Genomic DNA, 18,575 nt, shown 5'->3' with positions numbered 1-18,575 from the left:
AAGGCCTATTAGGACCATTTAAATAGTAATTGAAATGATTAATAGGGCTGCCCGTCCAACCTTAAGGTTGTGGGGCAGGTGAAGAGCCCAGGCGGCCTTCGCATTTTTCATGGAACCTCATCCACGGGCAGGATGAGGTTTCATGAAGGGTTTATAAATGTCATAAAAATGTTTATTAAAATTCATTGACATGTCCCAGCTCATGTGACACTGTCACATGAGGGGACAGGTCTGAATAATTTGTTTTCTCCTTTATTTCAATTTTTCATACCCAAAGTAATTTCCCTGCCGGAGCTCCGTGCCTCAGGGAGATTTCTGCGTTCTTTCGCGTGAGCGCAGGCCCCGACTCTCCCTCCTCCTCCCGCCCGCGCAGGGAGTGCTCAGCGCTTCCGGGTGCGCGTCACACTGGGCGGGCCTTAATTGGCCCGCTGATGTAAAATGGCGGCGCGTAGCAGATCGCGGGTGGCAATTGTCTCCGCACCAGCCCGCACCTGCTCAGCTCCCCCACGCCCCCCAACGGGGAGAAAATTCTCCCCCTCGGGTTGTAAAACATTCTGGGATGTCCTGAGGTCACAAAGGGCACCATATAAAAGCAAGGCCCCTCCCTTTCTTCATTATAATTGTGCCAACTGATGGTGAAGGAGGATAGATCACCTTTCTGTCACAAGGAACAGTCCCCTCCTCCACCAACCCCATCTGATAGAGGGGAGTTCAGAATAATATCACTTGCAGTCACAGCCTTAATAGTTAAAGAAGCTCGAGGTGACAAACTCCACACTGCAGATTGATTCAATGCGTGCTGCCAATACATTCAGTCTGAGTATCTCTTACCTGGGATGAAATACTGTTCTTTTACTGTGTGGGAAAAAAATGGAAAACTGTTAAGTATTTACAATGTGTACATTGGAACTCACCGAGCCTCCCCGGACAGCACTTTCCAAATGCCTGACCTCTACCATCTAGAAGGACAAAGGCAGCAGACACATAGGAACACCACCACCTGGAAGTTTCCCTCCAAACCACACACCATTCTGACTTGGAAATATATCGGCCGTTCCTTCACTGTCGCTGGGTCAAAACCCTGAAACTCCCTCCCTAACAGCGCTGTGGGTGTACCTACACCACAGGGACTGCAGCGGTTCAAGAAGGCAGCTCACCCACCACCTTCTCAAGGGCAATTAGGGATGGGTTTAAAATGCTGGCCTAGCCCAGCGACACCCACATCCCATGAATGAATTTTTAAAAATGAGCCCTCAATTACCCCCACTGTACACAGATAAAGCCACAAGCTGAAGCTACACCTCACAGAGGCTTCTGGAGTTGGGGCTGGGTCTCTGGTTATTTTTGTGACTTCCCCAGAACATGACCCAGGAAAGAAGATGAGTAGATGGGGGTGGGTTGAGCATAAGTAACTAGATGAGTGCTTCCGGACCTAATGATCTTCTAAAGTCATAAATGTGCAATGTAACAAATACTACTGTTTAAATGGTTAATAACATTTTTTAAAATTGAAATGCTTTATCTGCTATTTCCAGAGGTAATAACCCACAAGCTGCAGCCGAGGGAGGCCAGTTGCCTTTTGAGTTACAGATTTCCACTGCCCTTTGTGAAGAAGAGCCTCCTGACATCACCCCTGAATGGCCTGGCTCGAATTTTAAGGTAAAAACAAAAAGCTGGACTCGCCTCACCAGAGAAATAGTTTCTCTCCATTGACCCAATTGAATCCTTTAATAATTTTAATCACCTCAATTAGATCACCGCTTAACCTTCTGTATCCTAGCAGTTGCAAGCTTAGTCTATGCAACCTGTTCTCAGAATTTAACCCTTTTTAGGCCCAGCGTCATTCTGCTGAATCTGCACTGCACCCGCTACAAGGTCAATATATCCTCCCTAAGCTGCATTGACCAGAACTGCACTATAATCTAAATGCTGTCTAACCAAAGCTTGATATAACTGGAACATAACTTCCAGCCCTCCCCGACATAAAGGTCAAGATTCCATTAGTGAACTTGCTGATGCAGAAATAACCACTTTCACAACATCTGACTTATAATATCGCCAAATGGCTGTTACATTAGATTGGGGTGTCCAAGCAGCAAGTGTGGGTTAGCCTCCATAATACAAACCCTCAAAACATGGACACCTCAGTTCCATTTGTGTTAACGTTTAAATGGAAATAGTTCCACGGCGTAAATCTCACTGTGCACCACGTTAGAAAGAAATTTGGTCCTTTCTTACAAATTAAATCTCAGGATGTGGGTGTTAGTGGCAAGGATGGCATTTATTGCCCATCCCGAATTGCCCTGAGAAGCTGCTGGTGGACCTTCTTAAACCACTCCCTGACGATGGTTTGATACAACTTGCTAGACCACTTCAGAGAATCAAGAGTCAATCAAGTTGGTTTGGGGACGGGAGTCACATATAGAACCAGTCTGGATAAGGATGGTAACTTTCCTTCCCTTAAAGGGATATCAATGAATCAGCTGGGATTTTACGGCAATCCGACAGATTTCTGGTCGCTTTCACTGATTCCATTGTTTTACTTCCTGGCTAACAGAAACCCTCAAAACATTTGTGGTGAGATCAGCATCTTTATTAAAACAGTACTTCATTAAATCCCACACATGACACTCCATCCTTCCCCAGCCATTGCTCTCATGTCATACCCATCCCATTCCCCATGCCATCCCTTCTTCTACATCTCTCCCGAATCCCGCCACTCCCATGCCATTTCTCCCACCCCCATGCCCACACCCCGCTGCCCTTGCCACTCCGTTTCCCCCTTCACATGCCATTCCCCGCCCCCAACATCATCATCATCATCAAGGGCAGGCAGTAGGAGGCCGGAGCCAGTCACCGAAGTTGGGGGGCACTGAGAGTCGGAGCCAGTGACCGATGCGTGTGTGCCAGGCCCTGTCCACCAAATCAACCCACCGACTAACCAGAAAATGCGGACAAACAAAAACTAAGTATTATTGTTACAGATTGCTTACTGAATTCAAATTTTCAAACTGTCCATGGTGGGATTTGAACTCATGTTCTGCTAGGATTACAGATTACAAATCCAACACTGCCTTCCCGTATCCATGGTTTGGGAGTCCTCACATCCCAAAGGCTTTAAGGACAACATGATGTTCCCACCTGTGACCCACCAGGTTGTATCCTCACTGTCGCTGGGTGAAAATCCTGGAACTTCTTCTCTAACAGCACTGTGGCTGTACCTACACCACATGGACTGCAGCGGTTCAAGAAGGCAGCTCACCACCACCTTCTCAAGGGCAACAAGTGATGGGCAATAAATGCTGGGCCCAGCCAGCGACACCAACACCTCATGAAAGAATTAAAAGAAACAGCAGCAAATAATACGCTACCTGAGCACCGGAACTTCTTGCTTTTGATCTGCCCGATCCTCTTGTTTGCCAAGCGCCGCGGACTGGCGCAGCGAGCCCCACTGGTCTCAATCGGATTGGAGCGAAGGTAGTCGGCAAGCCACTTGAGGTGGCAGTCACAGATGAATGGGTTTTGGGCTAAGTGCCTTGGGTGAGGAATGGAGAACCAAGACAAAGATGATAATACATAGAATTTATAGTACAGAGACAGGCCATTCGGCCCAGCTGGTCTATGCCAATGTTTCTGCTCCACACGAGCCTCCTCCCACCCTACTTCATCTCACTGTATCAGCATATCATTCTGTTCCTTGCTCCCTCATGTGTTCATCCAGTTTTCTCTTACATGCACCTATTCTATTCATCTCCACCAGCCCCAGAGGTAGCGAGTGCCACCTTCTCACCACTCTCTGGGTAAAGAAGTTCTCCTGAAGTCCTGACTGGATTTATGAGTGACTATCTTGTCTTGATGGCTCCTTGTTTTTCCCACAAGGGGAAACATTGCGCAGAATCTTACCAGCCCTGAGGTGGCAGCTTTGGAGGAGGGGGAGAAAGTAAATTTGGAAAGGTGCGTGTTGGACTGGCTCTGTGTACTCTTGCCAGAGTTGGGCTGGAAGTGGCAGCAGTTACCCCATCATTGCCACCCACCCCACCTCCCCCCTCAGACCACACACCAATCCCACCCCGAGTAGCGCTGGACAGATAATTTGAGCAATTTACATGCAATTTAGAACGGTTGAACAGAGTATCCGGTGATTTTGTGAATGGCACTGGGGTCTCTCGATGTGTCAGAGGAGGCGGCCTCACAGTGAGAGGGTGGATCATCATTAACGTTCAGGCTAGGAGGAGCTCAGTGGCAGTCAATGGAGAGGCTGCCTCATCATTGAGCTCTGAAAAAGTGCAGACAGATGTCTCCGCCGGCCATATTCATTCACTTTCTCACATCCTCCATGGGCACTATGGTGGCTGCACTGCTGGTCTATTCGTCCATCATTCTGGGCTTCTGCAACACTCCCACTGGTCTCACAGTGGGAGCTGCTGGACTGGATTGGCCCATGACGTCCTACAAGAACCCGCCCAGGTTGTCGAACGCAGAGGCAGCCTCTTAATTGGCCATCTCCTGTAAGTTCCACACAGTTGGTGCACCTCTGACCTGAGTGAGTTAGAATCCCTAAAGGTCCTAATGCCTGGGATTTTTCAAAGAGCAAAAGGTGCTGCCCATTTTCTCAATGTTTATCCCTTTGTAACTGTAAAGACTTTCATTGAATAAACTAAGAACTGTAAGTAAGAAGCCAGCATCTGCAAATGACCACGGGCATCTCTCTCCATTAGAGAGAGACAATTGATTATATATTACCAGAAGGGCACAGGAGTGAGGCAATGCGAGGAGACAGGCCTCCATGAACTACTGCAGCTGGTACAGGGATTGAACCCACACTATTGGCATCATTCTGCACCATACTCTATCCATCTAGCCAACTGAGATAACCAACCCCGTCGCAAGTGAATTATAGACGTCAATAACAAAAAAACCTCACAAGTTATGAAAGGTAAAACTGGTTTCATATACATACAGAGTCTGGATGGCACGGAGTGAAGTGAAGGTCCCTTTGGCCAGTGTCTGGATCTTGTTGTCATACAGCGAGAGGAGGCTGAGATTTTGTAGATCCTGAAAGGCATCCGCTCGAATGCAGTTGATTTTATTAGCGTTCAAGAGCCTAACGAGAAATGGAAGTAACAATATCAAATTGGCTTGGAAGGACAACATTTCTCCCTGCCTCCACATAAAACACAGAGGAGCCATTCAATCCAGCGCTGGCTCTTTGAAAGAGCTATGCAATTTGTCCCATTTGTCTTTCCCCATAGCCCTGCAAATATCTTCCCTTCAAGAATGTATCCAATTCCATCTTGAAAGTCCTTACTGAGCCTGCTTCCCCTTTCAGTTGGTGCATTCCAGATCACAACAACTCGCTGCGTAAAAAAATTGTTTACCCATGTCGTTTCCAGTTCTTTTGCTACTTACCTTAAATCTGTGTCCCTATGGTTACCAACCTTTCTGCCAATGGAAACAGTTCCTCTTTATTTACTCTATCAAAATGCTTCATAATTTTGAATGTATTAAATCTTGTCTTAACCTTCTCTGCTCTAAGGACAACAATCCCAGCTTCTCCAGTCTCACCACATAACTGAAGTTTCTCATTCCTGGTGCCATTCTTGCAAATCTCTTCTGTTCCCTCTCCAAGACTTTGATGTCCTTCCTAAAATGCAGTGCCCAGAATGGGACACAACATTCCAACTGAGGCCTAACCAGTGTTTTATAAAGGTTTAGCATAACTTGCTTGCTTTTGTGCTCGATGCTTCTAATTTTAAAGCCAAGGATCCCATATGCTTGTTAACAGCCTTTTCAGCTTGTCCTGCCACCTTCAATGATCTGTGCACTTACACCAGGTTCTGTCTGTTCCTGCACCCCCTTTAAAATGGTACCACTTTCCTACTTACCCCCAGACCAAAGAAGGTAGAAGGCAAATCCCAATATCTACAGCCAGAATATAGGCAAAAGGGGCAACAGCCCAGATGGAGTTTGTGAAGCCTGGGGATTCCCTCTTGGTCCTCCCAGCCCCCAGTGAGAATAAAAAGGAGCTCATGTCTTCAGGATTCCTCTCCATCTGTTCATCCACTGACAAGGTTCTGCCTGTTGACCCGTAACCCCCCACCAGCACACCCCCCCCAACCCCAACCCCATGCCAATAACGCAGCCCAAATTTGGCAGTGGCAAGATGTGTATGTCATTGGAAACCCAATGGATGTCTGATTCGGTGGTGGTGGGAGGTTGGGGGGTGGTGGTGGGGTGATCTGTCCAAACTCACCAACACTCAGACCTGGACAAAATTGGCAAAGGCACCCAGTGAAGGCACTGCCCGCCACTCTTGGGGCTACAGTGGCCCCGTAACCTATGGGCGGGAGGCCTCTGGTCTTCAACCCAAGGATTTTCCGCCCCCACCCTCCCCCATTTGTCGGCATGCCTGCTTAAAGAGGCCAAACACTCACAGAAGTTGTAGAGCGTAGAGTCCGTCAAACACTCCCTTCGGAAGCTCGTTGATTTTGTTTCCATACAGGACCCTGGAATTAGAGGAGACAAAGGAATTTTAAAGGCAGGAGCACAGTAATTGGAGGGGTGGGCTATTTTCTGAGGGGATGACCTGTCCTCCTTGCCGCCAGCACATATTGTGGCTGCATTGCGATGGAAGAAGGCTTCCCAATTGGTATTGTGTAGTGATTACTAGCTGCGCCTATGCCAGTGTGACTTGAACAACAGGTCAAGTGACATGAAATGCCGCTTTTATTTTAAATTTTATGCCCCCTTGTCTGACAAATACTCACAGGGAATTAAGTGATCGAAGTCCCTGGAATGCATCAGGTGCAATCTCAGCAATGTGGTTGTTGCTGAGATCTCTGAAAGAGAAGAAAAAGGCTTTAGATTTCTGTTTAAATAGTCGTTTGTTAGTAGCAGAATTTGAGTATTGCTTTAAAAAGAGACACGTCTAAGCCTTTCGTCTTGGTGAGTGTAAGACAAAAATCTTGAACATGTCTCTTTTTTCAGAATTCTGTTTCTTTTAATTATATCCATTCTCCAAGATGTGCATCTTCCTGACAAAGTCAGAATTTATTGCCCATCCCTAATTGCCCTTGAGAAGGTGGTGGTGAGCTGTCTTCTTGAACCGCTGCAGTCCATACGGTGTAGGTACACCCACAGGGCTGTTAGGGAGGGAGTTCCAGGATTTTGACCCAGCGACAGTGAAGGAACGGCGATATATTTCCAAGTCAGGATGGTGCGTGGCTTGGAGGGGAACTTCCGAGTGGTAGTGTTCCCTTGCACCGGCGGCCCTGGTCCTTCTAGGTGGTAGAGGTTGCGGGTTTGGAAGGCGCTGTTGAAGGAGCCTTGGTGAGTTGCCACAGGGCATCTTGTATATTGTACACATTTCTGCCACTGTGCATCAGTGATAGAGGGAGTGAATGTTTAAGGTGGCAGATGGGGTGCCAATCCAGTGGGCTGCTTTGTCCTGGATGGTGTCGAACTTCTTGAGTGTTGTTGGAGCTGCACTCATCCAAGCAAGTGGATGTATGCTCAATTAGACAGAAGTAAGATAGCCACCATGTGACTCCTTTGCTAAATACAGTTCTTTTGTGGTACTGAGGCTCAGTGATTAGGGATTGATCTGTGATATGCCAATATGTGATTCTGGTGTCACGCTAATGCAGTTGACTCTTAACAGAAGTTGACCTGTTTGGTAAATCATTTCCGCACGTTTTGTAACCTTATCAAACTGTTGATGACTATTCTGTTTTCTCACCACATTCTTGTATAAGGTTGAACAGGCTGGGGCATTTATTTCTAGAAAAAAGAAGGTTGAAGGGTGACCTGATCAGCATCTTTAAAATTATGAAGGGTTTGATGGGGTAAACACAGAGAAGATGTTTTCACTTGTGGGGGAGACCAGAAATAGTGGCCAAGACAGTCACTAATAAACCCAATAGGGAACTTGGGAGAAACTTCTTTACTCAGTGAGTGGTGAGAATGTGGAACTCACTACCACAAGTGAATATAGATATAGGAAGATAGAACAAATAAACACATGCATAGAGAGATGGCACAGGAGGGAGGGCTTTATAATTCTGAGGCAATGGGACTAATTCTGGAACCTTATTTTATATTATTCGTCACTGGCTTGGCCAGCATTTATTGCCCATCCCTAACTGCCCTTGTTCAGGAGGCATTTTCAAGAGTCAACCACATTGCTGTGGGTCTGGAGTCCAGGTAAGGATGGCAGATTTCCTTCCCTAAAGGGCATTAGTGAACCAGATGGGTTTTTACAACAATCAACAATGGTTTTGTGGTCATCATCAGACTTTTAATTTCAGATTTTTGTTGAATTCAAATTTCACCATCAGCGCGATTTGATTCAAACCCAGGTCCCCAGAGCATTACCCTGGGTCTCTAGAATACTAGTCCAGTGACAATACCACTATGCCACCACCTGCTCCTGCACAAGGATCTGTACAAGGCGATGGGTTACACCTTAGCGGAACCAGGACCAATGTCTTCGCACAGAGGTTTACTAGTGCTGTTGGGGAGGGTTTAACCTAGCTTGGTGGGGGGACCAGAGAGGGAATTCAGACAGGAGAGAAACAAATCTGGTAATGATAGAAGGAAAAGTAGTAAGCAAAATTGGAAGGCAATGCAAATAAAGCATCAAATAGGGTAAAAATACTGCAAAATGTTAAAAAGGCAAAATTAAAGGCACCCTATCTGAATGCATATAGCTTTTGCAACAAGATAGATGAATTGATGGCACAAATAGAGGTAAATGGGTATAATCTAATTGCCATTACAGAGACGTGACTGCAGGGTGACCAAGGCTGGGAGCTGGATATTCTAGATATTTGACATTTAGGAAGGACAGGCAAAAAGGAAAAGAAGGCGGGGTAGCGCTGTTCACAAAGGATGAGATCAGAACATTAGTGGGAGAAGATCTTAGATTGGAAGGTCAAGGTGTAGAATCAGTTTGGGTAGAGCTAAGAAACAGCAAGGGGCAACAAACATTAGTGGCAGTTACTTATATGCCACCAAACAGTAGTGGTAATGTAGGGCACAATATAAATCAGGATACTAGAGGTACATGCAACAGGGGTGATACAGCACTCATGGGGAAACTTCAATCTACATATAGACAGGGTGAACATAATTAGCACTAATGCCAGGGAGGATGATTCCTGTAATGTATACAAGGTGGTTTTCTTGAGGAACCAACTGGGAAACAGGCTATTTTAGATCTGGTATTGTGCAATGAGAAACTATGGTCTTAAATTTAAACTAAAAACTCTGAAGGTATGAGAGGCAAGTTGGCTGTGATAGATTGGGAAACTGTTTGAAAAGGTATGATGTAGGCAGGCAATAACTGGCATTTAAAGGATTAATACATGATTCACAACAAATATACAAATATACATTCCTTTGAAGCACAAAAATCCAACAGGAAAATTAATCCAACTGTGGCTAACAAGAGAAGTTAAAGATTGTATTTGATCAAAGGAAGAGGCTTATAAAGTTGCCAAAAGGTAGTAAATCTGAGAATTGGGAGCGCTTTAGAATTCAGCAAAGGAGGACCAAGAAACTGATAAAGAAAGTGAAAATAGAATATGAGAGTAAACTGGCAAGAAACATAAAACAGACTGTAAAAACTTCTACAGATATGTAAAATGAAAAAGATTAGCAAAGACAAGTGTGGCCCATTACAGCAAGAGACAGGAGAATTTACAATGGGGAATAAGGAAATGGCAGAGAAACTAAACAAATACTTTGTGTCAGTATTCATGGAGGAAGACACAAAAAAACCTTCCAGAAATACTAGAGGACCAAGGAACCAGTGGGAATGAGGAACGGCAAGAAATTAGTATTAGTATAAAAGTAGTCCTGGAGAAATTAATGGGATTGAAAGTTGGTAAATACCCTGGACCTAATGATCCACATCCCAGAGTATTGAAAGAGGTGGTTGTAGAGATAGAGAATGCATTGGTGATCATCTTCCAAAATTCTATAAATTCTAGAATGGTTCCTGCAGATTGGAGGTTAGCAAATGTAAGCCCACTATTTAAAAAGGAGGGAGAGAGAAAACAAGGAACTACAGACCTGTTAACCTGACAACAGTAGTAGGGAACATGCTAGAATCTATTATCAGGGATGTGATAACTGAACACTTAGAAAATAGTGGTAGGATTGGCCAGAGTCAACATGGATTTATAAAAGGAAAATCATGTTTAACAAAGCTGTTGGAGCTTTTTGAGGATGAACCTAGCAGGATAGATATAGGGAACCAGTGGATGTGGTGTATTTGGATTTTCGGAAGACTTTCAATAAGGTCCCACACAGGAGGTTAGTATGCAAAAATAGGGCGCATGGGATTTGGGGTAATTTACTGGCATGGATTGAGAATTGGTTAACGGACAGAAAACAGAGAGTAGGGATAAATGCGTCATTCTCAGAGTGGCAGGCGGTGACTAGGGGGGTACCATAAGGATCAGTGCTTGGGCCCCAGCTATTCACAATATATATCAATGATTCGGATATGGGGACCAAATATAACATTTCCAAGTTTGCTGATGACACAAAACTAGGTGGTTATGTGAGTTGTGAGGGGGATGCAAAGAGACTTCAAGGAGATTTACACAGGCTAGCTAAGTGGGCAAGAACATGGTAGATGGAATGTGATGTAGAAAAATGTGAAGTTATCTACTTAGGTAAGAAAAACAGAAAGGCAGAATATTTCTTAAATGGCGAGAAATTGGGATGTGTTGATGTCCAACGGGACCTGGGTGTCCATGTCCATGTTCATGAGACAATGAAGCAATTAGGTGTGTTGGCCTTTATTGCAAGAGGATTTGAATATAGCAGTAAAGATGTCTTGCTGCAATTGTATAGAGCCTTGGTGAGACTGCACCTGGAGTATTGTGTACAGCTTTGGTCTCCTTACCTAAGGAAGGATATACTGACCATAGAGGGAGTGCAGCAAAGGTTCACCAGACTGATTCCTGGGATGGCAGGATTATGAGGATAGATTGAGGAGGCTGGTCCTGTATTCTCTAGAGTTCAGAAGAATGAGAGGTGATCTCATTGAAGCATACAAAATTCTTACAGGGCTCAACAAGGTAGATGCAGGAAGGATGTTTCCCCTGGCTGGGGAGGTCTAGAGCCAGGGGACACAGTCTCAGAATAAAGGATAAGCCATTTAGGACCAAGATGAGGAGGAATTTCTTCATTCAGAGGGTGGTGAATGTTTGGAGTTCTCTACCCCAGAGGCTGCGGAAGCTCAATCATTGAGTATGGTGAAGACAGAGATTTTTAGATAGTAAAGACACCAAGGGATATGGGGATAGTGAGGGAAAATAGTGTTGAGGTGGAAGATCAGCCATGACCTAATTGAATGGCGGAGCAGGCTCAAGGGGCCAATTGGCTTACTCCTGCTCCTATTTCCTATGTTCCTGTGAATGGTATAGAATCATTTAAGGGGAAGCAGGATAAACACATGAGGGAGAAAAGAATAGAAGGGTATGCAGATGGAGTGAGGTAAAGTAGAATGAGAGGAGGCTCATGTGGAGCATAAACACCAGCACAGACCAGTAGGGCTGAATGGCCTGTTTCTGTGTTGTAGACTCAATGTAAGTGAGCTACCTTTATAAACTGCTTGAAGAAGCAGGTCCAACACCAACTTCTCAGGGATTGTCAATGCCAGTTTTGCTGGTGACATTGACATTCCCTGACAATGAATGAATTTTTTAAAATCGCAGATATGAACCCTGGCTTGAATTTGTTGCTCATTGTTTAAATTGAGCCCAGGCTCTTGGGGGAGGAGAGGGGAGGGGAGAGAGTTGAGGTGTTAAAGGCTTTCCTTCTGCTGCCCTTAATCTAACAGATGGTAAAGCGAGGAGAGGGAGTCAGCTCCAGGATGCAATCAGTGGCTACCATCAGTTAATTTTACACGGGGTATTAAATATTCATGAGGGAGTTTAGATTCGCTTGAATAAGGAGCTGGCTATGCAGGTTGTTTTGCTCTTTTATTATCTTTTAGCCTGATAAACATTACACACAGACACTATACAAAGCTTTGTTTAAACCACGTCAGGAGTACTGTGTACCACGGTGTTGGAAGGATACACAGGTCTTGGAAGGAGTGCAGAGCAGATTCAACACAATATTACCAAGGGTCCAAGGGTTAGACTATGAGAGAGTAAATAAACGCAGCTTGTTTGTGTGGGAATATAGAAGGTTAAAGTTTGATTCTGGGTGAAGACTTGGAGAAAGTGAATAGTTTCAAGTACCTGGGGTCAGTGTGGCAGAAGATGGAAGTATGGAAATGGAAATTAAGTGATGGGTTAGCTCTGGTTGGAGTAATTGGAAGAAGGGCAGTGGGGTGTTATTTGATAGAAAAGTATCACTGAAACTGAAAGGAGAGAATGTACGAGACAGTGTGAGACTGGCCTTGTCATATAGTACAGAAACTTGGGCAACATCGAAGAGAGGAACAGCGACTGGATACTAATGTGATGTGGATGCTGAGCTGGATGTGTGGAGAAAGGACAAAATCAGGAACCAGCCCATCAGGGGGTCAGTGAATATTGTGGGGGCATTGAAGATAGTAGCTGAGAAGAGATTGAAATGGTATGGTCAACTGTAGAGGGGAGAGAGGGAGAGAGGAAATATGGTGAGGCGTGTGATGGAGATGGGATAGCCAGGAAAAAGGAGAAGAGGAAGGCCTAAAACCAGATGGAAAGATGCGGTGGTGAGAGACATAAACACAGCGGGATTGGAAGAGAAATGGGGGACTGAGAGGAGGAGATGGAGAACCAGTATTGTGGAGACACCTGGGAAAATGGGAGAAGCTGAAAGAAGAGGAGGAGATAATTTAATTGAGATTTTTAGGATTTTGAAAGGATTCAATAGGCTGGATAGAAACTTTTCCTGCTGGTGTAGGAGTCTAGGACAAACCTTAGAAACAGAGCCAGGTCACCAAGGGAGAAGTGCGGAACACTCGCCCATAAAGCAGTTGATATTGGAAAGTTAATTGATCATTTTAAATCTAAGATCAATAGATTTTTGTTAGACAGGGTATTAAGGGATATGGATGGAATTAGGATGCACATCAGCCGTGATCTCGTTGAATGGAGGGCTCACTGTGTTCCTATAACACCCCTGTTGCTGAAAGAAAGACAAATTATCTATAAAGTACCTCGACTCTTTTATATCACAATTGATCACATAAAAACATCCCATGGCACTTCATAAATTACCTGCAGTTCGACAAGCTTGGACTGGATAACATTCGGTTAATAGTCGAAAGGCAGATTAGAGGTCGAGACAGCCTGTGCTGACATTGTGGCACTCCCACACTTGGTGGCTTGGAAGCAAGAGAGGATGAAATTGTCCGGGTTCTCCAACTCTGCTGCCATATTGTGGTCCTCACTGTTCTTAGGCATCCTTGACACTGCCCAAAAGCAACATTGGCCCATTTTCAACCTGGTTCTTATCTATATTCATTCAGTGGATGTGGGACACCTCCTTGAATACAATTCAGTAGTTTGCGAGACCATTTCAAAGGGCAGCTAAGAGTCAACCACATTGCTGTGGGTCTGGAGTCACATACAGGCCAGAACGGGTAAGGACGGCAGATTAGTAAACCCCGTTGGGTTTTTATGGCAATCTGATAGCTTCCTGGTCACCATTATCAATAACTAACATTTCGTTGAAGATTTATTTAATTAATTGACTTTAAATTACACAGCTGCTGTGATGGGATCTGAACTCATGTCTCTGCGTCATTAGTCCAGGCCTCTGAATTAGGAGTTGGGCTACATAACCATTATGCTACTGTACACAGGGCTGGTCCTGCCCTATTCTGCAATGTTCTGTGAGAAATCTAGGAGGGGTGTGAGCTGTAAGCATGGGTCTAACTACCTTTACCAGTTCTGTAGTGACCTAACTAACTGCCCTTTAGGGGAGGCAGCTGTACAAAAAGAAAAGTATGTGTTTTTTTTTAATATAGTTTTTATGGGGAGGTGGAGCTGGGGAATGGGAGCGATTCTTGAGATCCGACTACTGTGCGAAGCTGGTTGTGCACAGGGAGTTATATCACCTACAGGAGGAGGGGACAGGCAAGGGAAATGTTAAAACATCATAATGTCTCTGCGCTCAAATATTTTAATCGGTCCTCCATTGGCAGTTATGCCTTTAGCTACCTGGGCCCCAAGCGCTGGAATTCCCTGCCTAAACCACCCTAAGATGCTCCTTAAAACCTACATCCTTTTGGTCATCTGCCCTATTATCTGTTCATGCGGCTCAGTGTAAAAATTTGTCTGATAGGTAGAGATTAGCAGGTGCGAAACGGGTGACACGACTGCAACAAGTCTTTCGAATCTGTACCGCCACAGATTTTTAAAAAATTCATTCAAGGGATTTGGGCCTCGCTGGCTAGGCCAGCATTTGTTGTCCATCCCTAATTGCCCTTGAGCTGCCTTCTTGAACCGCTGCAGTCCATGTGGTGTAGGTACACCCACAGTACTGTTAGGGAGGGAGTTCCAGGATTTTGACCCAGCGACAGTGAAGGAACGGCCGATATATTTCCAAGTCAGGATGGTGTGTGGCTTGAAGGGTAACTTCCAGTGGTGGTGTTTCCATGTGCCTGCTGCCCTTGTCCTCTAGATGGCAGTGGCCGTGGGTTTGGAAGGTGCTGCTGAAGGAGGCTTGGTGAGTTTCTGCAGTGCATCTTGTAGATACTAGACGCTGCTGCCACAGTCTGTTGGTGGTGGAGGGAGTGAATGTTTGTGGGTGGGGTGCCAATCAAGCTTTGTCCTGGACGGTGTCAAGCTTCTTGAGTGTCGTTGGAGCTGCATTCATCCAGGCAAGTGGGGAGTATTCCATCACACCTCTGACTTGTGCCTTGTTGATGGTGGACAGGCTTTGGGGAGTCAGGAGGTGAGTTACTCACTGCAGGATTCCCAGCCTCTGGTCTATTCTTGTAGCTACAGTATTTATATGGCTGGTCCAGTTCAGTTTCTGGTCAATGGTAACCCCCAGGATGTTGATAGTGGTGGATTCAGTGATGGTAATGCCATTGAATGTCAAATGCTACATCTCAGCTGATCTGCACCTCAACTCCATTTACCTGCCTTTGCAACATATCCCTTGATAATGACCCAACAACCTGTCAATCAAAGTCTTGAGAGCTACAACTGTCCCCAGCTTTCCCAGCCTTTTGGGGGATTGTGCCAGAAGTCCTGGTTTTCACTATCCTTTGTGCAAAAAACTGTTTCCTGATTTCACTCCTCTACGGCCAAACTCTAATGTTAAGATTGTGCCTCTTTGTTCTAGATTCCCATCACCAGAGGAAGTCTATTTTTATTTATCTGCCCTGTCAAAGCTCTAAGCACCTGGATCAGATTGCCCCTCCATCTTTGAACAAGAGAATATAAGGCAGGATTTGTGAAATCTGTCCTAACAATATAACCTTTTTATCATTCTGTTGAACCTGAGCTGTACCCGCTCCGGGGCCATAACAGCCCTCCTCACCTTCTAAATGCTAGGCCTAGACCTGGGGAGCAGGTCAGACTACTAAGTGTGGTTAAAACATGAGCTGTAAAGACCTCGATATGAAGGGGAGGGAATAAAAAGCATTCGGAGAGAGAGAAGAACATAATTTCAAGAAAGATTTCAATGGTCTGCTGAACAACTGCAGTCTCTGAAGAAAAGGTATTAACCTGTTGCATGCGAATCACCATAGTAACCAGTGCTTGAGTGGAGGTTTCTGTGCTTTTTCCTTATCTGTCTGTCTCCTGCCTGATTCTATTTATCATTTATTAGGCTTTCACGCCTGAAAATTTAATGATCAGGTCTTCAAGAGAACAACGTAATCTCTTCGACCTTGAGCCTAGTGCTCCAGTGTCTCTTCAGACTGCAGCTCATAATATAGCCAAATAATTCATTTTCTTGGTACAAGTTATGAAACTGTTCCTCCAATAGCTACAACAACTTGGATTTATATAGCACCTTTAACATAGTAAAATGTCCAAAAGTGCTTCAAAGGAACGTTAATGCACAGAAATTGACACCGAGCCACATAAGGAATGTTTCATGGGACAGTATAGAGGGAGCTTTATTCTGTATCTAACCCCGTGCTGTACCCGCCCTGGGAGTGTTTGATGGGGACAGTGTAGAGGGAGCTTGACTCTATATCTAACCTTGTGCTGTACCTGTCCTGGGAGTGTTTGATGGGGACAATGTAGAAGGAGCTTTTCTCTGAATCTAACCCCGTGCTGTACCTGTCCTGGGAGTGTTTGATGGGGACAGTGTAGAGGGAGCTTTACTCTGTATCTAATCCCATGCTGTCCCTGTCCTGGGAGTATTTGATGGGGACAGTGTAGAGGGAATTTTACTCTGTATCTAACCCCTTGCTGTCCCTGTCCTGGGAGTGTTTGACGGGATAGGAGAACTGTCTGGGGAATGTTCATTCTTGCATTAAAATAACACTTGTTCATATTTGCTGAAAGACTAAGGTGTTAATTGTAAATGTTAATTTTTAAATGGAGAGGTTGAAGAAGAATGAGAAGTGATGAGATGTACTTACATACGTCGCAGCTTTTTATATGGAGTAAATGTTCCTGGTGGAACTGATTTAATTCCGTTCTGTTCCAGTCGTCTGAAATGAAAGTGAAATAGAACCATGAGGATGATTCTAAACACAAGGTCGCATTACAGAACTTGAATATTGCTGAAAAGAGAGACATATTGTCGAAGCAAATGATCGCAACAATTTATACTACAGGAGAAAATGCTGCTGATCGAATTAAGTATGTTTCTGCTGTTGTTTGTAATTGTCAGAGTACAGGCTGTACTGTCAGATATGATTCTGTGATTGGGCAGCAATTGCTGAACAATCCTGAGTGCGCTAATAGCTACACTAACCAATTTAAAATAATCATTCGAGCTTGTAACGTGGCTCATTTATGTTACAGTTGTTAGAAATATATTTAAACGCTGGGACCCATTCTCTGCAGACAAAAGGAATATGTTCAAGCCTGGCATCTTTTGTGAATTACCCAGGAGCTTAGGGAGCCTGTAGTTCCCCATTGCTTTCCCAGGCAACACCTCAGGCAATGTCAGTCAGTTTGCCACCCAATCAGCAGTCTTTTCTCCTGTAGTATAAATTGTTGCGATTGTTTGAAATTTGGCATTCTTGCATTTGTCCTGATGAGTGTAGCTTGAAAACTTTCAGCAACATGTCTCTCTTTGCAGCAACAAGCGCAAAGTTGTGAATTATTGTCAGCAATGTTATTAAACAAACACTTCACAGACACTCATTAAACCCTGCACTCTGGTATATTAAAATGAGTATTAGACCAGGAAGCGGGAAAATTTCATAGCAGCATGTTTGATGTTTGTAATTTAACACCAGAAGTATTTATTGTGTAAAAAACATTTCATTCTCCTCTCTGGTTCTTTTGTGTCCTCTGGTTACTGACCCTACTGGCACTGCAAACAATTCCTCCTTTGTGACTCTATCCAAATCAGTCATTATTTTGAACACATCCCCTTAACCTTCTCTGCTCCAAGGAGAACAATCCCACTTGTCCAGTCTATCCTGCTCTTTTCAAATTTAATCATTTGCCTCTTTGAGCTTTTGCAAACACATGTTGAGCCTGCTCTCCACAGTCCTCAATCCATTACTCTGCTGCTTCAATTTGTGTTCTACAAACACTGGGGATATTAGTCCCTCCTGCTCCCCACACCCCCACTAATGACCCTCTTTCTTCCCTTAACCCCCCACCCAATCTGTCTCTCATTCCTGTACAATTCATTTTTACAATTTCCTCCCCTTATTCATTAAGCTGCTAATTCACATTCAGATAAGGGCCTCCTGACAAGTTACCCTACTGGACCTAGTCCACGTGGCCGACCATCACAGATGAGCCTACACAGTGAGTGTTGACAGGCTATTTGACCACAGAGACATCACAAATTGACCTGATTCTGTCCAAACACATAAACGCACACTATACACGCTCACTCATGCATACCCACACTCATATACACACACATACCTGCTCAAAGCCACACTCACACACATTCATACACACGGCTCCTCACACACATACTCATACACACACCTGCTCACACCCACACAGCTGCTCACACACACATTCATACACACACCTACTCACACCCACACACACACAGCTGCTCACACACACATTCATACACACAGCTGCTCACACCCACACACACACAGCTGCTCACACACACATTCATACACATAGCTGCTCACACCCACACACACACAGCTGCTCACACACACATTCATACACACACATGAACAGTCTTATGCACACTCGCTCACACATTGGTACACACTCACTTACACACATGTGCTCACACATATTTGCAGGAACAGTTTCATGGAAAGCGCACCAATTGACAAACCCCCTTCCATTTTCTGTCACTAACCCAGGATTGCTAAGACCATGGGGGGGTTCTTGTGCCCTCTGCCATGGTGAGTTTGGTTTTGGGGGCGGGGGCACAGTTAATTGGGAGGAAGGGTGGCGGGTGGGGACCTGACTATCTCCACTGAAGGTACATAGTTGGCC

General features: G+C 44.9%; 1 protein-coding gene across 1 annotated transcript in view; it reads right to left on the bottom strand.

Annotated features, from left to right (window-relative positions):
* LOC144694703 (slit homolog 1 protein-like) overlaps positions 1-18,575 on the bottom strand; it is a 191,135-nt gene that overhangs the window by 14,201 nt on the left and 158,359 nt on the right. Inside the window, exons 10-15 of the mRNA XM_078565291.1 lie at positions 16,559-16,630; positions 6,768-6,839; positions 6,435-6,506; positions 4,961-5,104; positions 3,372-3,535; positions 832-855 (exon numbers count right to left, since the gene is read on the bottom strand). Of these exons, the coding sequence (XP_078421417.1) occupies positions 832-855; positions 3,372-3,535; positions 4,961-5,104; positions 6,435-6,506; positions 6,768-6,839; positions 16,559-16,630 (548 nt within the window). The remainder of the gene's footprint in view (positions 1-831; positions 856-3,371; positions 3,536-4,960; positions 5,105-6,434; positions 6,507-6,767; positions 6,840-16,558; positions 16,631-18,575) is intronic.

The sequence above is a fragment of the Cetorhinus maximus genome, chromosome 20 (genome assembly GCF_964194155.1).
Source record: "Cetorhinus maximus chromosome 20, sCetMax3.hap1.1, whole genome shotgun sequence".
Classification (NCBI taxonomy): domain Eukaryota; kingdom Metazoa; phylum Chordata; class Chondrichthyes; order Lamniformes; family Cetorhinidae; genus Cetorhinus; species Cetorhinus maximus.
Note: the sequence above shows the minus strand (reverse complement) of the source record. Positions and strands in the feature narration are given on the sequence as shown.